Genomic DNA, 23,095 nt, shown 5'->3' on the forward strand with positions numbered 1-23,095 from the left:
GTCTCAAATCACTTAACCCTGATGGGTCCAAGAGCCCTGACAGTAACTGAGGTCAGAACCGTGGCACCCTAATACTCTTATTAAGCTTTGAGTCTGTCCTAGCAGCAGCTCACTGTCATGGCACAGTGTCCATCATTGGGGTGGACATATAAGATGAGTTGAAGTCCTAGGAATAAGGCTTTGAGACGTTTTAGGTCACATAAGGAAGTCATTTGCAATCAGTGTTGACCAAGGACACTCAGTTAATAATATAGATAACTTGAAGAAATTGGAGATCTGAAATTTCCAATGCACCCTGAAAGAATCAAAAGCTGCCTGGGCATTAACAATTAAATGTTGCATTAGACACTTCAAAGGAGGGAAACAAAACGAGCTCTGCTGTAATTTTCCCAAAAATGCTAAACTCTGACCCCAAAACAAAAATAATTTTAAAAAGGATTTCCTACTTCATCACTAATCTTTTTTTTTTTTTGTTTAATAATAAAGGAAGAAAGAAGAAACAAAAAGAAAAGACAGACTATTCTTGCCTAAGTGTCGTTCTTGGAAGCAGAGGAGTGTTTGCTTTTCTTTTGTTCTTTCAAATCCCAGGGAAGCGATGCAGGCTGGAGCTGCTCTTTGCCTTTTCATCTGCCAGGAAATAGCATACAAAGGCGAGGCTTCCCTGAGCAGGGCAGAGACATTGTGTTTTCTTTTTTCAATTCCCTGTTGAGCTGAGCCTTTACAAAAAATCTGCCCACTGTGCTTCTCTTGTGTTGTAAGCACCATGACTTGTGTTTTATTCTTTATATATCACATTTCCCATGTTTTATCATGTTAGCAAGTTAAAATGAATGCACATTTTAAAGTGCTCACAAGTGGAAAGTCTTTATTTCTTTGATTATGAATAAAGGTAGGGCTGCTAAAATATTCTAAGGGTAAATTCGCCTAGAATTAATGTACATAAAATATTCCATAGGTTAGGTAGCCAGGCATAACATGAACAAATCAAATCTCCAAGATCTAAGATTTTACAATAAATGAAAGCATGCATATAGATAATAAACATTAAAAATGAGAATTTCTTTTCCTGCAAAGATATTGTCAAATATAGGACGAAATGACCAACATAATATATAGGGCAAAAATGACTTACTAGTGCTTAACAGTCTTGAAGAGGGTCACTTCTTACCCAAAACTCACCAATCAAATAAATCCCTCTTCTTCTAGGGAGGGAGACCAAGAGTGTGCTAGTTTAGCTGAAATCTCACCTTTGGAAGCATGAGGCTAAGAAAGGAGAGAGTCCTTGAGAGGATCCAGCAGACCTTATAGAGACCTACAAGAGATGCTTGTGCTCAGGTTGACAGGGGAAGACAGAATGAGAGAATGAGGGGCTGTGCATGTTTGGAACACATAGTCAAAGATAAATAAATGATAGCTCTTGTGATTAGGATAGATATGGCCCTCAATTGCAATAGAGTCTTGTTATGTATAATACTGACATTTTACATGTATTCTGCATACCTTCTATTCTTTGAGGTATGATCATGTGTGGCAGTGATAGAAGACTATTATAATTTTATTAATATTCTCATTTTATAGATAAGGAAACCAAGGCTTAGAGATCTGCCCGTAATCACCCAATGAAGGTGTGCAACATCTGGATCTAGAGCCCAAATCTTCTTCTCAGCTGTGAATGAGTTCTCACAAGGGGAGATCATGTGGTTATGAACCCTTGGCCTAACAGTGGAGGTATGTCCTTTCATCAATGTTTGAAAGCTAACTATAGATACCTGAGACCATTAGGGTTTGCAGCACTCTATTTTTATGGGGTTAATTATAACCAGTCTTGAGATTGCAGTCACCTTTCTATAACCATTCCCTGACTCCGTAACTGTTTATCAAAAGAGGAAATAGAAGACATTCGATATATGATTATTGAATAAATTGCAAGACCTCCTTTGGGTATAGCAAGATCAGTGTATTTCCAGGCCATGGTTAATCGTAAAATATAAAAACTAATGATTTGCTTCTCACATTTTTTTTATTTGATGGTGATAAGACCCACCTTAAAGTTTCAAAGGCTATTTTTTTCATAGTTTACCCTCAACTATGATTGTAGACAGGTGGCTGAGATTGTTGCTAAAGGAAATTAAGCATGGAAAAGAGGAAATAAAGAAGCACAGGCTGGAGGGTTCAGTCTGAGGGTGAGAAGCAGCAGCGACCAGCATCCAGGAGCAGCGATGGGGAGGACAACTTTGGTAGAGTGTCCAGTGGCCTTGACCAGCAGGGCCGAGGATGGCATCGTTCTGGTCACTTCTCGGTGTCATTTTCGAGGAACCCTCGAAACCCATTAGAGGAACCCTCTAGCCGTGGTTCCTGCCTAGTTTCTAAGCCTATTTCTCCAGCTATCCTTGCTATTTTGTGAGCCATGAGATATCCTTCCAGTAAATGCCTTTCTGCCTAAATTGGCTAGAGTCAGTTTCTGTTGCAAATTAAAAAAAAAAAAAATCCCAATTGATGCGTTGCACAGACGTTGTTCACGTCACAAGTATATATGGACTAAGGAATGTGTGCTCATCACTATCTTAGATATTAAGGATAACAACAATGAATATGATCAACAAGGTACTTGCCTTTATGAAGAAATTTTAGTTAGGTGCAGAAAGACCATAAACAAGAAAACAAATGAACAAAATAATGTCAGCGAGCAACAAGTGTTACGGAGAAAAAAAAAATCACAGGCCTGGGGGAGAATAACTGGGCAGCAAGGCTGTTGCACTTTGGATTGGGAGGCTTTAGAACATCTCTCTGGCGAGGTGGTATTTGACCTGAGAGCAGAATGAAAAACAACAACAACACAACAAAACAGTAATGGGTAAGTCTCAGGGCAATATATTCCAGGCAGAGGTACTAGCAGGAGCAGGGGTCCTGAGGTGGGAATGAATGGGATGTGTTCGAGCAACATTAAAAAAGAAAATACAGGTGGAGCCCGGCGAACAAGTGGGGAGGAGTGAAGATGAACGCAGACAGAGGCTAGAGCTTGTAGGGCCTTGTAGGCCACAGTTAGGGGTTCTGATTTTGTTCTAAGGATTTTAAGTAAGAAAGTGAGAGAAATTAATTCATATTCTAAAAAGATGGTTCTGATGGTGTGTGGAGAACGGATCATGAAAAGACAAAAGTGGAAGCCACAAGATCTGTTGGGTGCCTGTTCCAAGAGCCTGGGCCAGATGGAAGAGGTTAGCGGGGACAGAGTGAAGAAAGCGTATGCCGCCAGCTGCTTCTCTTACACCTCTGGAAAGTTTATGTTAATCAAGGGACCGTGAACCAGGGCCACCATGTAAATGCTTGAATAAACACTTCCACTTCCAAGCAACTGAGAAAGTCCAGGCAGTTTCTTTGTTTAATTTTTGTGTAATTTTCCATTCCATTCAGCTGAAAAGAACAGTCAGGCAAACATCGCTGCTCAATTCTTTGGCTTTGTGATAGAGAGAAACAGAACATAATGCCCCCAAAACCAAAATTCATTTTCCTCACACTGAGATGTTTTCTCAGTTAATTCAAGGTTTCATGACAAAGTATGTTTGCTTAAAATTGTAGAAATATAGGCTGGTCAAAGTCATTCTCCAAACAGTGGTCTTAATCTAAAATATTTATGTGTAAATGTGTAATACTGTTTTGTGTATAGTTAAATAAGCCAGATATTTTAGAAACGTAGTGCCTGGTGTTTGCTCAAGTTCTTTATAATTAACTCCATAAAACCAATACAAAAAATTATCGACAGCAAATACTGATTACTTATCACTGTTTATTGATTCTATTAATACTTCTGTGAAACTATTCCTAATCTTTAAAATAAGAACGTGAAAGAACAGTTTATGAAATAATTCAGCAAAAAAGTTTCTTATTTTGCCTTTCACAACAATAGGGGATCTTTTGGTGCTATTAAAAATTACTGATGGACAACAAGATGGATAATTAGGATGTTATCTAATTAGTAAATTGACTCACATTGTCTCCATGTATAAATGGTTTGACTTTTAAGTGAAATGATTAGTAAGATCAAATAATTGTCAATTCAGCTAATACAGTTTTTAGTCCTCTTTGAATGAATTATTTCCTCTCAGCTAATTATGTCGGAAGGAGACGTATTTTTGTATTTAGCTGTGCCGAATGTCATTTTATTTATTATTTTTTTTTAACGTTTATTTATTTTTGAGACAGAGAGACAGAGCATGAACGGGGGAGGGTCAGAGAGAGAGGGAGACACAGAATCTGAAACAGGCTCCAGGCTCTGAGCGGTCAGCACAGAGCCCGACGCGGGGCTCGAACTCACGGAGTGTGAGATCGTGACCTGAGCCGAAGTCGGCCGCTTAACCGACTGAGGCACCCAGGCGCCCCCCGAATGTCATTTTAAATTTGCCTTCCAAGGAGAGGGCCTTATGGAACTAGGTTTTAATTGGCCACAGTGGAAATATGGGTAACATCAACTTGATCTTAAGCAAGAGATCAAAACTAAGAGATTGAAAGATAATTTTCAGGTATTAGGGGCAGGATATAAGTTTTATGGAAAACCTACTCTCTGTTAGATATTGTGTTAAGCGTTTTATCTTTTTAAGGTAAGAGCCCTGCGAATAAGCCTATAGAGAAGGCAGCTCCAAAGGATGTCACATCTAATGAATGGCTGAACCAAGATTAAAATCTATGTATATCTACCTACAAATATTTTGTGCTTCCTATAGATTCTTGTTTAATCTCCCTCAGTATTCTCTCAGTAGTTAAGTCCAACTTTTTCCATTATTTCTGCCCCACCCCTATTCTAATTAGAACCTTTCACCCTGTAGGTAAGTGCACCTGACACCTTAAAAAATATTTGCTTTTCTTCTGATCGTGAAAGTGAGATGTACTTGCAGAAAACTTGGGAGCCACAGAGGAATTTTAAAAATATCCTATGTTCTTTGAACATAAAAATAACCTCTGTTAATGTTTTGATGTCATTTATGTCTTTCTCTTGAGTATTTTTCATACAAATTTGGGATTATGTTTCGTCTCCAGCTTCGTGTTCTGCTGGGTTTATCTGTTATTGTATCATTATATTTTTTCCTAGTTCACTAAATATCCTTTGAAAATGTAATATTTATATGGTGTAAACCACCCTTCTGAATGGATTACTAGAATACATTTAATCATTCTCTCATATATGAATATAATTTTAATCAATTTTTCCTCTTTTTAAATCCTATTATAATAAACATACCTATTTGCTCACTCTCTGATGATTTGCTGAAAATACATTCCTATAAGTAGAATCCCTGTATTTAAAGAACCCCTCTTTTTTAAAAAGGCTTTTAATACGTATTGACACATTTCTCTGGTTGCTTTCCATGTAAGTTGTAACAGTTTGTTCTCTTTCTCATCTTCAGCATGCTACACCCACAAAATAACTTTAAATTTGAGAAGCAAAAATTCCATCTAATTATGGTTTTAATTTGAATTTTAGCTTACTAGTACAAATGGATCTTTTAAGATAAGTTTATTTGTTCTTTGCATTTCTTCTGTAACTTGACCTCTCATGTTCTTTGGCTTTTTCTTACTAATTTGAGTTGGAGGATGTTTCCTCTTTTTTAATTTTCTTGAAGAATTTTTATAAGAGTAGAAGGATCTGGTTTCAGAATGTTTGGTAGGAATTCACCTGTAAATCTGTTTCAGCTGATTTATTCTTTGTAGGTAGATTTTACAATGTTGATTCAATTTGTTTAATGGTTATGATACATACAAGATACTTCTTAGAGTTAGCTTTGGTAAGTTATATATTTCTAGGAATATATCACTTTTATCTAAGGTTTACATTACTGGCATAAAGTTGATTTTTAAGATTTCTTTGGAGATTAAATAATTTTCCTGTTTTATTTATTTATTTTTTAGTTTTCCTTACAATTTTTTACAATAAATTTACAATATACAATACAATAAATTTTATGATACAATAAATATTAGTTTTTTGGTGACTGTTTTGTTTCAGGTGGTTAAGCTTATCAACCTGTTCCCCCTACCCCACTTTGGCGTATCTTAAAAAAAAAAATTCAAACCAAGTTAAGTTTTTCTTTTTGTTTTGTTTTGTTTTGTTTTGTTTTGTTTTTGCTTGTTTGTTTTTGTGTTGTAAATTTTCCAAATCTGCTGTGGAATTTGAGGGATGCGTTGATCAAGAGCGCTGAGGCAGCTTGAGCAGTGCTGAGTAATGTATAGAACTGTTGAATTGTGGGGAGCCTGGGTGGCTCGGTCAGTTAAGCAATGGACTCTTGATTTCGGCTCAGGTCATATCTCACGGTTCGTGAGTTTGGGCTCTGCACTGACAGTGTGGAGCCTGCTTGGGATCCTGTCTGTCTCTGCCTCTCCCTTGCTTGTTTGTGCTCTCTCTCTCTCTCTCTCTCTCTGTCAAAATAAATAAACTTAAAAAAATAGTTGAATCGTTATATTGTACACCTGAAACTAATATAACACTGTATGTTAATTACACTGAAAAAAAAGAACACAGAAGCAGGCAGCTCCCACTCTGTGTCAGTTTACTAGGACTGCCGGAACAGAATACCACAGACTGTTTACCGGGTGGCTTCGACAACAGAAACATTGATCCCAGTTCTGGGTGCTGGAAGTCCAAAATCAGTAGGTTCAGTTTCTTCTGAGGCCTCTCTCCTCAACCTGCAGGTGGCTGCCCTCTTACTGCCTCTTTACACGGTCATCCATTCTTTGTGCGTGCACCCCCCGTGTCTCTTTGTGTCCTAATATCTTCTTCTTATAAGGACACCAGTGAGATTGGGTTAGGGCCCACTCTAATGGCCTCATTTTAATTTAATTACCTCTTTAAAGGCTCTGCCTTCAAATACAGTCACTTCTGAGGTACTGGGGTTTGGTCTTCAACATATGAATTTGGGGGCAAGGGTAAAATTCAGCCCAGAATGTCATCTTTGAGGGACCTGGTCTTGAGAACTTGTGGATCATCACTCTGGAGCTCTCTCAGGAAAAGCTCTAGGAGAGGTTAGAAACTTGGGCCTTGGGGCGTCTGGGTGGCTCAGCCGGTTAAGCGTCCAACTTCGGCTCAGGTCATGATCTCACAGTCCGTGAGTTCGAGCCCCGCGTCGGGCTCTGTGCTGACAGCTCGGAACCTGGAGCCTGCTTCAGATTCTGTGTCTCCCTCTCTCTCTGATCCTCCCCCTTTCATGCTCTGTCTCTCTCTGTCTCAAAAATAAATAAACGTTAAAAAAAATTTAAAAATAAAAAACTAAAAAAAAAAAAAAGAAACTTGGTCCTTAAATGAAAATGCAGAGGAAAAAGAAGCTATGTTCAACGTTAGTACTTGTATTTTTCGAAACCTCTATGCCATTTGTTTTTACTACTCTACCTAAAATGGATTGAAAATGGGATGAAATGTCTCACTACATTATTTGTGGGTTTCTGCAGGAATTTCTAATAATGTCTCTTTATTCCTAATAGCATGAGGTATATTAATATGCACTTAAAATAGGTGAAGAACTAATTTCAGTTTAGAAGTAAGAGAATATGTTATGAAAGTCAAGAACTTACCTTTTGATCCAACAATGATACAATTAAAAGAAATTCCCTCTGACCTTTGATTAATGATTTGATCTTTACTTTTACTGCTCTAGCCAGCTTTTAAACTTTCATTGCATTTTCTTCATAGGAATTTTGGTGGGTAGCTCGTAGACATAATCAGACATGTTTAGCCACACGTCCCTTTTATATACTTGCTAAAATGACTGCTTTTCCTATCTTGCTACCCATCACCATATCATTCCCCAAAGTTTTTAATTTTTAACTGAATTATAATTGACATATAACTTTATATTTGTTTCATGCATATAACATAATTATTTGATATTTGTATATATTGCAAAATGAACATCATAATAAGACAAGTTAACATCCTTCACCACACAGCTACAAATTTCTTTTTCTCTTGATGAGAACTTCTAAGACTTACTCTCTTAGCAGCCTTCAAATATGCAATATAGTATTATTAACTATAGTTTCCATGCTGTACATTACATCCTCATGACTTAATTTATTTTATAACTGGAAGTTGGTACCTTTTGACTTCCTTTACTCTTTTTGCCCACTCCCATCCCACCTCTGGCAGTAACCACTAATCTGTTTTCTGTAACTGTGAGCTCAGTTTTTTTGTTTTGTTTTTTGGTTCCACACATAAGAGTGAGCATATGGAATTTGTCTTACTCTCTGTGACTTATTTCACTTAGCATAATGCCCTCAAGGCCCATTCATGTTGTTGCAAATGGCAAGATTTCCTTCCTTTTAATGGCTGAGTAATATTCTATTGTATACACAGACAACACACACACACACCCCCCCCACATTTTCATTATCCATACATTGATGGACACAGGTCGTTTCCATACCTTGGCTATGGTATATAATGCTGCAATGAACATGGGAGTGCATATATCTTTCTAAGTTAAGAGTTTGTGTTTTCTACAGATAAATTCCCAGAAGTGAAATTGCTAAATCATATGCTAGTTTTATTCTTTTTTAATTTATTTCTTTTTAGAGAGATAGAGAGAGAGAGAGACAGAGACAGAGAGAGAACGAGCTGGGGAGGGCCAGAGAGAGAAGAAGAGAGAGAATCCCAAGCAGGCTTCGTGCTGTCAGCACACAGCCCAATGCGGGGCTCAAACTCATGAACCGTGAGATCATGACATGAGCTGAAGTCAGACACTCAACTGACTGAGCCACCCAGGCACCCCATCGTCTGTGTTTTTTATAGTAACTATACCAATGTAAATATTTCTGCCAAGAGTGCACAAATGTTCCTTTTCTCCACATCATTCTAATAACCATTCTAACAGGCATGAGGTGCTATCTCATTTTGTTTTGATTTGAATTTCCCTGATGATGAGTGATGTTGAGTACCTTTTCATATATCTGTTGCTGCCCCCCTAAGTTTTTGTTCTAACTCTTCTCTCCTTTTCTTCCCTGCCTCAGAGAGTTATTACTAAGACTAATCCTCTACGTACATTCCTTTTGCTGTTCCCTCCCCCCTCCCAGGGCATTGGTCTCCACTGTATGGTTCAGGCTTTCTAGGAGGTACCAATGAACATTCTTTTGGGGAGCAGGGAAAATGCTAGAACTATTAATTACATTTATTTTATCTCCTCTTCAGTTGTTTTTGTTTTATAATTATATTCTATAATGTATAATGTATAATTACATAGCACAGGTACAATTTACCAATAAACATATGTGTAAATGGTTTATTAAATGAACAGAACTCATCGGGGTGTGCCCCAGATTGAATGATTTGCATGCAGAAAGTTTCTTGGGGAATGTTCTCAGGATCAACATCCGTGGAGGTTGAAGGAGACAGGATTGCACCATGGGTCTCAACTGGGGCAGATTTAATACCCCGAGATATATTTAGCATCATGGGGAAATATATTGGCATCTAGTGGGTAGAAGCCAAGGATACTGTTAAATACCCTCTAATGCACAAAGTCGCCCATCCAACAAAGAATTGTCCCCCTCAAAATGTCAATCTTGCTGAATTTGAGAAACACTGGGGCAGAAGGAGAAGCCGGGTGGCAGTCACAGCCGAGGCCTCATTTTATTCAGCAAGGAGCTCTGGAGTTGCGTCCTTTGGTGTCCAGCATGGACCAGTCATTGGATACAGGCTGCCTTCAGAAATGGCCTGTTTTGAAAGTCTACAGTATGCACTCTTTTGTGCACAGCTTCTTTTGCTCAACATTATATTTATGACATTCAAGTTATTGTTGCATACAGCTGTAGCTACTTCCCTTTTATTGCCATATACTATTTCGCTGCATGAATATATCACATATTCTACCCCTGTACCATAGGTGAACATTTGATATGTTTCTAATTTTTTTCCTATCACAAATAATGCTGCTGTGAACATTCTGGTATACATCTCTAGCTACACATGAGCATGTATTTATATTGGGTATATATCTAAAAGTGGAAGCACTGAGTCATTGGTTTTGCACATTTTCAACTTTAGTAGATAATGACAAATAGTCTTCCAAAATGGTTTTGCCAATTTACAGTCTCACCGGCAGTGTGTGAGTGTTCCCATTGTTCTGTGTCCTTGTGAACACCTGGTGTTGTCAACCTTTTAAATGTTACCATTTTGATGAGTTTGTAGTGGTGCCACACTATGAAACTGAATGAATTTTCCCAATGACTGATGAGGTCATCATGTGTTTATGGTCACTTGAATACCTTATTTAGTGAAAACCTGCTTAAGTCTGTTGCTCACTTTTCTATTTTGTTGCCTATTCTCTTCTTCTTGATCTATGGGTTCATCATAATCTAAATACAACCCCTTTATTAATTGTGTATTTTCCAAATATCTTCCCCTATTTTCATATTCTTAAAGTCTTTTGATGAAGTTATTAATTTTAATCCAAATTTTTCATTTCTTCCTACTGGTTAGTGTTTTTTTCCCCACTATATAGCCTAGATCATGAGCATGTTGTCCTCCAGAAATTTTATTGTTTAGTCTGTCATATTTAGATCTACAGTCTACTTGGAACTGATTTTATGTATGGTGGAAAGTAAAGAGTTAGAATTCCATTTTGTTTCCAAGTGGATGTCTAATTAATTTACCCAGAATCGTTTATTCAACATAATGAACTTTCCTACTGTTTTTATTGCCTACTTTGTTGAACATTGAGTCCATACATGCAAGGGTCTTTTTCTTTTCTGTTTTGTTGGTATATTTGTCCATTTTTTCCCCCTTAACTAGTGGAGCTTTATAATAAGTCTTGATATCCAGTAGAGCAAATCATCTAATCTTGTTTTTCTTTTTTTGTTAAGTTTTTTTATTTTAATTCCAGTAGTTAACCTACAGTGTTATACTAGTTTTAGGTGTACAACATGCTGATTCAACAATCCTATATGTTACTCAGTGTACTGAGTGTACTTTTAATCCACATCCCCTATTTCATCCATCCCCCCCCCCCCCCCCCACCTACCTCCTCTCTGGTAACTATCAGTTTGTTCTCTATACTTAAGAGTCTGCTCCTTGGTTTCTCTCTCGCGCTCGCTCTTTCTCTCTCTCTCCTCTTCGATCATCTGTTTTGTTTCTTAAATTTCATATAGGTGAAATCATATGTTATTTGTCTCTCTGACTGACTGATTTCACTTAGCATTATACTCTCTAGTTCCATCCTTGTTGTTGCAAATGGAAAGGTTGCATTTTTATGGCCGAATAATATTACATTGTATTTTATACCACTTCTTCTTTATCAGTACATCTATTGATGGAAATTTGGGCTACTTCCATAGTTTGGCTATTGTAAATGATGCTGCAATAAACATAATAATGCATGTATCCTTTTGAATTACTGTTTTTGTATTTTTTAGGTAAATGCCCAGTAGTGCAATTACTGGATCATAGGGTAGTTCTATTTTTGACTTTTTGAGGAGCCTCCAAACTGTTTGCCACAGTGGCTGCACCGGTTTGCGTTCCCACCAACTGTGAACGAGCGTTCTTTTTTCTCCACATCTTCATCAACACTTGTTGTTTTTGTGTTTTTGATTTTAGCCGTTCTGACAGGTGTGAGGTGATATCTCATTGCATTTCTGTAATGATGGTGATTTGAGCATCTTTTCATATGTCTATTGGCCATCTTGATGTCCTCTTTAGGAAAATATCTGTGTATGTCTTTTGCCCATTTAATTGGATTATTTTTGGGGGGGTGTTGAGTTGCATAAGTTCTTTATATATTTTGCATTCTAACCCTTTCTTGGATATGTCATTTGCAAATATCTTCCCCCATTCCATAGATTGCCTTTCAATTCCATAGACTACCTTGTTGATCGTTTCCTTTTCTGTGCAGAAACTTTTTATTTTGATGTAGTCTCAGTAGTTTATTTTTGCTTTTATTTCCCTTGACTCAGGAGACATACCTAGAAAAATGTTGCCATGACCAATGTTAGAGAACTTACTGCCTGTATTCTCTTCTAGGATTTTTATGGTTTCAAGTCTCACATCTAGGTCTTTAATACATTCTGAACTTATTTTCGTATATGGTGTAAGGAAGTGGTCCAGTTTTATCTTCCTTAGCTATCCAGTTTTCCCAACAGCATTTGTTGCAAATATTGTCTTTTTCCCATTGTATATTCATTCCTCCTTTGTAGAAGATTAATTGGCCATATATTTGTGGGTTTATTTCCAGTTTTTCTGTTCTGTTCCATTAATCTATGTGTCTATTTTTATGCCAGTACCATACTGTTTTTATTACTACAGCTTTGTAATATAACTTCAAGTCTGGAATTGTGATGCCTCAAGTTTTGTTCGTCTTTTTCAAGATTGTTTTGGCTATTTGGGGTCTTTTGTGGTTTTATACAAATTTTAGGATTATTTGTTCTAGTTTTTGGAAAGTGCTGTTCATATTTTTTTAATTATTAGTATGCAACACATGTATACTAGCAATCTTATAATTTTTTAAAAATTTTTATATATTTTCGAGAGAGAGACAGAGTGTGAGTAGGGGAGGGGCAGAGAGAGAGGGAGACACAGAATCCAAAGCAGGCTCCAGGCTCTGAGCTGTCAGCACAGAGGCTGACGCAGAGCTTGAACCCATGAACCATGAGATCATGACCTGCACCGAAGTCAGGCGATTAACCGACTGAGCCACCCAGGCACCCTGCTGTTGGTATTTTGATTAGGATTGCATTACATGTGTAGATTGCTTTGGGTAGTATAGACATTCTAACAATATTTGTTCTTCTCACTCATGAGCATGGAATGTCTTTCCATTTCTTAGTGTTGTCTTTAATTTCTTTCATCAGTGTTTTATAGTTTTCAGAAGTAACACTGTCCTGATTTTTCCCCCACAAATTAATTATAACTCTTCTAGAACTTCACATAAATGAAGTTACATATTATATACTCTTTTTACATAAGGTTTCTTTCTTTTAGCATAATTTTGAAATGTATACACATTATTGCTTATATCCGTAGTTTTTATTGCTGAGTAATATCCCATGAATATGATGCATTATGTTTATCCATTCTCCTCTTAATGGACACATGGGTTGTTTCTAGTTTTGCAATGTTATGAATAATGCTATTATGAACGTTCTTATGCAAGTTTTCTGTATAACTATATTTTCATTTATTTTGGTAAATATTAGGAGTGGGATCGCTAGGTTATAGAGTAGGTGTGTGTTTATTTTATAAGAACTGCCAGGAAATTTTCTGTGGTTATACTATTTACATTCCCACCAGCAATGTAGAAGGTTCCAGTTGTTCCACATTCTCATCAACATTTGGTGTTGTCAGTTTTTTTAAAAAAATGTTTAACATTTATTTATTTTTGAGAGAGAGAGAGAGAGACAAAGCACGAGTTGGGGAGGGGCAGGGAGAGAGGGAGACACAGAATCCCAAGCAGGCTCCAGGCTCTGAGCTGTCAGCACAGAGCCCAACATGGGGCCCGAAGCCTCAAACCGTGAGATCATGACCTGAACTGAAGTCAGATGCTCAACCGGCTGAGCCACCCAGGCACCCCTGGTGTTGTCAGTTTTTAAAATTTTTGCTGTTCTGGTTGTCATATAAAGAAATCTCATTGTGGCTTTAATTCGAATTTCTCTGATGAATAATGATGCTGAGATCATTTCCATGTATTTACTGACAATTTGTATATCTTGCTTTATGAATTGTCAATCCAAATGTTTTGTCTATTTTTTAAATTGGGTTGTATGTCTTCTTATTACTGAGATAATCTTTTTTATATACCCCAGATACCAGTTTTGCAGATTATCTTCTTTCAATGCATAGGTTGCCTGTTCATTTCTTAATAGTGTCTTTTGATAAGCAGAAGTTTTTGATGCAGTATAACTTAACAATTTTATTTAATTGATAACACATTCTGTGGTCCGTCTGTATTCTCCTCTTTTTCTAAAAGCTTTATAATTTTAGCTTTTACATGTAGATTTATGATGTGCCTCAAATTAATATTTGTGTATGGCATGTAATAAGACATAAAGTTCAGTATGTTCTGTATGCATATCCACCTGTTCTAGCACCGGTTGGTGAAGAACTTTTCATTACTCAGTGGGATCTTTTAACATTTAATGTAATTATTGACATAGTTGGATTTGGGTCTGCCATTTTATTTTTGGCTCTCTGTATGTCCCATCTGTTTCCCTTTAGCTTATTTGAATAATTTTTTAGAATCCCATTTGAATTTACTTATTGACTTTTTAGCTATACCTCTTCACATTAATTTTTATTGATTGCTGTAGGAATAAAGTAGATACCCTTAACATTTCACAGCATACTTAAAATATTGTACCACTTTGTAGCAATTTTGTAGTTTATTCCATTCTTTCCTTTATGCTATAGTTTTTATATGGACTATATATTTTTTTCCTAAGCCTGATAAGACAATGTTTTTAATTTTTGGTTAAGCAGTCATATCTATTTTAAAGAAATTAGGGGCACCTGGGTGGTGCAGTCGGTTGAGCGTTCGACTTCGGCTCAGGTCATGATCTCACAGTTCGTGGTTCAAGCCCCGCATCGGGCTCTGTGCTGACAGCTCAGAGCCTGGAGCTTGCTTCAAATTCTGTGTCTCCCTCTCGGCCCTTCCCCTGTTCATGCTCTGTCTCTGTCTCAGAAATAAATAAATACATTAAAAAAATTTTTTAAAGAAATTAAAGGAAAAAAATTTTTATATTTGCCCACATATTTACCTACATGACCAATCAGCTATTTAGTTCTTTCAAGTTTTTCTTTCTAACTGTATCTTATAACATCATTTTTCTCTTTATTCTATTGTCGTATTTGTCTCCATAGTACCACATGACTAAATAATGCCTCTTAACTAATCACCTTTCCTTCAGACTCGCTGTTCTCAGATCTTCTCTCCAAGATATTGTAATGAGAAATACAGCAGCAATGAGGAGTCCCTGAGCAATTTGAGAAGAAAGTTAACATGTATAATCTAACTCAGTGAATTGCCTGTAAGTCAAGCCTATTTTCCACAATTTTATATTCTATGCATTGCCTTGTATTGGGCTTTGCACAAAGAAGACATTCAATGAATATTTATTAGATTGTTGGATGAACAAAGGGACTCCTTTTTCTTACATACAATGAAGGAGAACCTGTGTTACTAACACAAAGTTACTGCTCTGAAGGCTGATAATAACAACTAGCAAGACATGCATTGCATGGTATTGCTTCTCAGTGAAAATACACAAGCCACAAACAAATCTATTTCTTTGTGCGTAAAATAAAGGATGATTATAGACAGTCAAGAGAATCCTCTGGGAAAAGGGATGAAAATTTATGAATCATCCAGAAATCTGTCCAGCATATAGCATATGTCATATCATTCAATCCCAGGCAGTTTAATTTCAGAATGAAAGGACCTAAAAGTCCCTCTGCACTCAGGATATTAAATTCATGATCTAGTATTATTGCCACAAACATGGTGTCTGCTTATGAATGTCTCCAAGTACCTGTTTTATTTTCTAAAAGATGCAAACTGAGATGCTAAATGATATTTTCCCTTCTTCTCCTTCTTTACTTTGTGTTTTCTTTTCGTGGAAGCAGGTACATTTTATGCTCATTCAGCTAAATAAACTGCTGAATTTGTGAGCTGAGAAGAGACTCCTCAAAATGGCAGACAGGAGGGGTCTCAGATTAACTCAACAGCTGGATTTCTACACCAAGACCTGCTAAGAAAAATGAACTATGGGGAGCTAAAGAGAAAAGGAGGATAGTTTAATTAAAACTGGCTCAGGATGGAAACCTTAATGAATTGCAGTCCCAGAGCAGAGCAGAGCAGATCTCGAGACCCGAAAGTCCTAAGGGAACTGTCAATAATAAAGATGCAATTATCTGAACTGATTGCCCACGAGACCCCACTTGTTTTCGATAGTGCCACGTGTTGTTTCTCAGGGCATAATGATTTGGCAGAGAAATAACCTGGAAGAGTGTGCCGAAAATAGCTGCTTCGTAATTACATTGCTACTTTCTGTAAATCTGATAATGAGGTAATATCTGGTATGCAAAAATTAATCATGCATCCAGAGAGTTCTATATTAAATGTCACATGAGTGAAATTTCCACTCAGTAGATACAACCTAGTCACAAAAACCTCTGGGAAACTGCGTTCAAAAACCAATTATGGATAAAAGAAGCCAGATTTGCCTTCAGGTTTACAATGTCAATCTTATTAGAGCAGAGAGGAAAATTTCAATCTAGTGAAAGGACACGGTCTCATGCTGTCCCTGCAGTGTCCTGAATGGATCTGAGGGGTGTCAGGAGGCTGAGTGAATCCTTGGGAACTCTTGCAGAAGTCTGATGTGTTTATACTGTTGTTAATTAAAGTCCCTGTTTGCTACGACTCCTGTAACAAATTGCCACAAACGAAGTAGTATAATAATAAAAGTTTATTATTTTATAATTCTTTAGGTCAGAAGTCTAAAATGTGTCCACAGGGCTGTCTTTCTGAAGGTGTTAGAGGAGAATCTATTTCTTGCCTTTTCCAGTCTTTAGAGGTTGTCTTCATTTCTTGACCGTGGTCTCTTCCTCCATCTTTAAAGCCAACACAAGCATCTTCTTTCCTCTCTGCCCTCTGCTTCCATACACACATCTCTCTGACTCTATTCCTCCTACCTCCCTCATAAGAACTCTTCTGGTCACGTTGGGCGCACCTTCATAATCCAATATAATCTCCCCTTTTCACTATCCTTAACTTAATCACACCTGTACAATCTCTTTTACCAGGTAGATATCACATTTATAGGTTCTGGGGAGAGGATGTGGACATTTTGAGGGGCCATTATTCACCCTTCTACATCTCCCAAAAGGTCAGAAAGACTTGTAAGTAGAAATTAGCAACCTTTAGGTACCAAGGTATAGACTGATAGTATTTTATACTTTCCTGATATTGTGATAACTACATCCGTTGATTGTGTCAGCTGTGAATGCCAGGAGACTACTACAGAGAAGCTTAAATTATGTAAGGAGGTTATTATCAGCCCTACAATAGAAAGTCCAAACAAAGGCAAGTCCATGGTTTCTCATGTTCTCTTCTTTTCCTGCTCTGCCATCCTTAGGGGTGACTGAGGCGCCTTATGTGTCCTACCAGGTTTCCAGGCAGGAAAAAGCAAAGCAGAAGGGTCAGCGCTAATAGACTTCCACTTACATCTTTCCCCATCCTCATCAACCAGTGATTGGATAAGACTGGCTCTTGTATTTTCAAATGTGTCCCTCGCTCACCCAACTTACCACAAGAGTCTCCCAATAATAACTAAACTCAACCACAGTGTGTTTACATGTGACCCAAATAGCAAATATTTTAAAATCAAATTATTTAAATAAACCCAAATGAAAGATATGGTCGTAGTTTGCTTCTAAGCACATCAGCTGATTTTTACATTTTTTGAGGGACTGAATCAACAGGTTATCTCATCACTTTGTAAGTCAGCCTCTTGTAAGCACACGCCACTTTTCTAGATACTTCCCTTTCGCGGTCAGGATGGCTGTAGATTCAGGGCAGCCATTCTGTCCAACATATCTATGGCTCCTGTCCCCTGTTGATGAGTTGGGTCAAAAATCCCAGTATCCTTTCTGGACCCCACTTGTTGACCACAGTTGATTCACCTAAGACTGGACAACAACTGATAAAAACTGACTAGTCTTTTGCCTCAGAATTTTAAAATTGGAACTGAGAGAGAGAAGATTACTCTCTCCCTGTATGATTCGATTATAACACATAAATCAAGGAGCTATTGATCTCCACATTTCAGGTGTTGACTGGGGAGCAGAGGAAGCTAGTCCTCAGAGAAAAACTGTGGAGTAGAAGCAGAAAGGAGCACAGACAAAGCCCTGGTTCTAGATCATTCCGGGAGCCCAGCCATATTCCCATACTGGGTTTGGCTGCTGACTTTTAGTTATGAGAATGCTGGGGTTAGTTCAATGTAGCATTCTATTTTTTACAACCCAGATACAACTGTATATAATGTAGGATTATTACTGATCCATAAAAACTATGTCTGTAAAAGAACTACTGATGTTATAACAAAAGAAATCACTTTCATTAATTCAAAGGCAGAATTATGACTGCTGGGCTATAATTAATCAAACTAGTCTTATTTTTCACATATTCTTACTACATCACACAGTATGATAACATGATAAAGCATTTGAGATAACAATAATAAAATTCAGGACATATACATAAAATCCGGAAGAGTTACATACATCCAAAAGAAAATTTGAAGTATTTTTATAGAAATGAAATGTGTTTATTTCAGACTTTACTTCAAACCTCTGGCATAGACTAGAGAGGACTTCAGTGTAATATAAAAAAATTTATTATCATTAAAAGGCTTGGTTTGGGATTTACTAACCTTGGAAATTAAGAAAGTGCCATATTTGTATTAGTCACAGAAAGCCATCTCTTAATATTTAAGATGAAAACAACTTTATCAATAGCTTACTTCGAGATTCTGAAATCTGACCGTTCAGAAGCCAATTATGTTTCATTTAAAATATAGCTATAGCATAAAGCACCAAAATGTGGATCTGCAGTGGTGAGAGAGTGTACTAGATTGCATATTACATTGCTCATTCATAACGTTTCTTCCTAAAACTGCAAACAAAGCCATCTCAAACATCTTGTTAATGAGCCTTATTCCACCTCCTCTGGGAACGCAGACAGGGTTTTGCTTCCAGCCCTTCTGGAGGCAAGTGAGGAAATGGAACTGACTGGGCTATAAATCCAGATGAAACCCTCATATGAAGAGATTCTCATTTGTGCCATCTGCTCAGGCTGAACTGGAGATGAAATTATAAGGTGTCATTGGCACAATCCCTGGAGGATTGTCACCAAATGATCTTACTCCAAATTTGCCTTCAACTAATCACAAGCTGCTTTCATTCCTTCTGCTGTGTTCATCATCATGTCACCGGCCTTAGATTTTCCCATCCCCGACACAGCTGACCAGTCCTTTTCTTGAAATGTGCTTCTCTGACATGCAGCTTTCGGAACATACTTTCTTTCAGACTCTTGTCTGTCTTCTCAATATGCCTGTTTTCCTTCCCCTAGGTGCTAAATGTGGGCATTTTGGAATATTTTATCCTTAACTGCCTCTTCATTAATCCCTATACTTTGACCTGGAGTTTCCACTGACATATTTGTGCAAATTCCCAAATCTTCCCTTGAGTTTTATTTCTGTTCCTCCATTAGCCAACTGGATACGTCCAACTACACTGGCCCGTCAGCAAATCGAAAACTTGCCACATCTTTGAACCCCCAAATATTTACCCTCCTGACTTTCCTAGCGCTATTTTCTTAAATTTTTAAACCTTTTATTTATTTTTGAGAGACAGAGACAGAGCATGAATGGGGGAGGAACAGAGAGAGAGGGAGACACAGAATCCAAAGCAGGCTCCGGTGTCTGAACTGTCAGCACAGAGCCTGATGCGGGGCTTCAACCCACGAACTGTGAGATCATGACCTGAGCCGAAGTCTGACGCTTAACCGACTGAACCACCCAGGCGCCCCTTTCAGTGCTATTAATGGTACGGTTAATTTCCAGTCTCCCAGCCTTAAAAAAGGGAAGCAGGCTTTTTGTTTGTTTTTGTTATGGTTGGGGTTTTTTTTGTTTTTGTTTTTGTTTTTGTTTTTTGTGTTTTTTTTACCTTTACTTTTCCTTCCCATTTTAAAAGTTGACAAGTTCTGGCTAGCCATAACTTAGTAATTTTGTTCTTAGTAATTTTGTCCCCACTTGTTTCTTACTCTAGTTTTTACCGCCATCATTTTGGCCCTCATTAGCTTTACGTTTAGACTATGACTACGTTTAGTTATGACTGTGAGGGGGGCTGCTCACCGCCACCATAGAGGCGGCAGGTGAGCCTTGGCCCCCAGTTCAGTCACTGCAGATGCACTGAGGCTTTCCATGTCCAAGAAAGAAATCTCAGGAGCCTCCAAACTTGATAAAACCCGTGCTCACTTTATCATAACACCTGAGAGGACAGGCTCTATGGAAAAACAACAGAGAAGACTTCTTGGTATTCTGCAAGATAGAGGTTCTGCTGTCTTCTTGTAATTTGGCCATATTAGAATAAATGTTTTTCAAAGTAGAAGGGAGCTACTAATGAAATGAAGATACCAGTTACCCAGTAGCCTTCAGAGATGTTTCATTAACATCCTTCTGGGCTGTTACTCGTAACTTTCTCGTCTACCTATGTTTTCTACTAACACTGTGTTTTTTTTTAAATCAATGTTTATTTATTTTTGAGAGAGTGAGACAGAGCATGAGCAGGGAAGGGGCAAAGAGAGAGGGAGACACAGAATCCGAAGCAGACTCCAGGCTCTGAGCTGTCAGCACAGACCCCAGTACGGGGCTCAAACTCACGGACCACAAGATCATGACCTGAGCTGAAGTCAGGTGCTTAACTGACTAAGCCACCTGGGTGCCCCTCTCCTAACACTTATCAGAGAGCTTGGGTGGATGAACAATGATGGTTTATAAGATGAGCAGCCCAGAGTAGGGAGACGTCCATACTTTCTCCTGCCCCTCTGCTTTGTACTGTCTGTGGAATAAGAGGAGCTTGTCAGATGGCTCTTAACCTACCGAATAAAATAAGCAGTGGCACATGTTATGGACAGAAACAGTCAATTTGGGAATATATTCCTGGGTTATCAGTGTGGAACACACCTTTCTGAAATCAAACAGAGCCAACCAATTTCCGGTATTAACTTTGTTTACAGACTTAATCCTGTAGCTTTCTGTCTGATAAACCTGTTTCTGTATCTTTTGACTAATTCCATGGCTTGTCTGGTGAGAGGAATTACTGAATTAGCTTATGCTCTTTTTAATTAGGAAAAAGGCACTTTACTAAGGATATGCTAATTATTTATATACACTAATACGTGTGATATAAATAGAAGCTCCATTAACTCAGAAACTTGACTATTTCTTTTATGCCAAAGTAAATTTTCTTGTTTTAAAAAATTCTATGAGAGGCATAGTTCCCCTATTCAGATGAATCTCCTAATCGTTTTAATATTCTTGAAAAGTATACTCATTAGCAGTATAAAACTTAGATTTCAAATCCTAATCATAAGAATTACTTTTGTTTTGTAAAATACCTTTTACCATATTTGATTGCCTCTGTAATGTAGATGCATCTTATAATCAATAGCAAATGAAATTGCCCAGCCACCAGGGAGAAGGTAAGTTGATAAGTAGTTTTCCATGACTAGATACATGTGTATGAGCAATCGATCAATCAAATGTCACCTTAATAAGCGATTTGCATTAGTAACATCACACTCTGGTGAATTTTAAATTAAACTCAAACCCTCAACTGTCAGTTAAAATTTCTCTTAAAATTGATTTTATTATTCAATCTTGAAATGAATATTACTTTATATCTGGAAGATCATCTGCTTTGCCCCAAGTGATAAGTTGAAAGGCAGTAAAAGTGCCAAATTAGGGGGAAGAGAGAATTTTCTAAGATAGCAAAGATTGGTCTAGCCAATGCAAGCATCATGAATGTCTAGCACCACAGCATTAAACATTCATCTGTTGAAAGGTCCCAGCTGGCTTATAAAATAAGCTATTTAACTTCCACTGGTACATAATTTAATTCCTAGATGCAAAACTACAAATTTAGCTAAATTGAAAGTTCACATGAATCTCCAGTACTATTTAGGATGTGCCAAGATCATGATCAAGATTCTGAAAAGCAGTATATCCTTGTAATGGCATATATGGCTCCTCAAGGCCAAGAGTGATTTAGAAAAATCTTTATATTCTCAATGTGAAGAAGAGTTAAGTCACTCTTTCTCAGTGTATGTTGATGGACTACTTGTATCAGGATTCATTGAGATGCTTGTGTAGAATTGATGGCATCCCTGGGGTCTGCTGCTCATCCCTGAAGTTGTAACATAAAAGCAGGGCCAGAAATACGCATTTTAACAAGCCTTTCACAATGACTCTGATGTATTTTAACATTTGAAGACTATTTTTAGATTCGTAGTTTGAGTGCAGTCCTAAGAAACAAGGTAGAATGCAAATATATGTGCCATTTATGGTTAATTAAGCTAAAAAGAAGATTGTGAACATTTAATATATTTTTCAAGCAAAAAGAGAGTTAAGGTGAATCCTACAGTCAATGATATTTTACAATGAAAGAGCTGTGATACTTTAACAACAGCGAGCTTACACGTCATATATAAAAAGGATGCATTTGAATTGCTTTATGAATATTCTTAATAGAACTATAAAGGCATTTTAAAAAGGAAGTATATGGGCATGATCCATATGCACAAGCTAAGCTAAGTCATTCTTGTCACCGAGGCATAAGTTCTGAAATGTATCCTATAGTTAGGTCTGGAAAAATTTAGTTCATTTGTTCAAGGAAGTGATCCAAGTCACCGCAGTTGGGGCAAAACATTTGAATACTGTTTAGAAAAAAAGCTTCATGGTGAAGGTAAGAGTAGCATAGATATAAATCACTAGGTCAAGTGCCTGGTAGGTGCTCTCAACCAGGATGAGTTTACCTCCCAAGAGACGTTTTTGGTTGTGACACTGGGGTGGAGGAGAGATACCAGCGGCCAGAAATGCTGCTAAACTCTTTCAATGCACAAGACCCCACAGCAAAGAACTACCCAGCCCACTAGACAGTAGAACAGCGTCTTTCAATCTTAGCCCCACTGACATTGTGTGAAACTTGTAGATTTTCGTATTCTTGCTATATGTAGATTAATGGCAGAGCAGACTAGATATGACTTATTTATTTAGTTCTAAAGTTCTAAAAGCAGAGTTTTAAAAACTAAAGAGAAATGTAATCTTACTACCTACAATTTCTCTTTTATAAACATCCAGGCACTTTTGAAAGAAGCGGTAGTGTACAGAAAACCTGGGATAGGACACAAGTCCCCCTTTCTCACAAAACACATTTTAATTTCATTTAATGTAGCAGAATATCATCATGAGCAATACAAAAAGTGTTTCCTGAGCCCATCCTCGGTATCATGCACTGTATCAGTCCCTGGAGAATTAATTGTGAACAAAGTATGTACAGTCTTTGCCCTTA

General features: G+C 37.5%; 1 protein-coding gene across 1 annotated transcript in view; it reads left to right on the forward strand.

Moving 5' to 3' along the window:
- Positions 1-1,621: 1,621 nt before the first annotated feature.
- Positions 1,622-23,095, forward strand: part of KRR1 (KRR1 small subunit processome component) — a 113,893-nt gene continuing 92,419 nt past the window's right edge. The window contains exon 1 of the mRNA XM_086712784.1: positions 1,622-1,728. Coding sequence (XP_086568910.1) covers positions 1,704-1,728 — 25 coding nt within the window. The 5' untranslated portion in view covers positions 1,622-1,703. The remainder of the gene's footprint in view (positions 1,729-23,095) is intronic.

This window comes from Puma concolor, chromosome B4 (assembly GCF_028749965.1).
Source record: "Puma concolor isolate L17-30 chromosome B4, mPumCon1.1.hap2, whole genome shotgun sequence".
Lineage (NCBI taxonomy): Eukaryota > Metazoa > Chordata > Mammalia > Carnivora > Felidae > Puma > Puma concolor.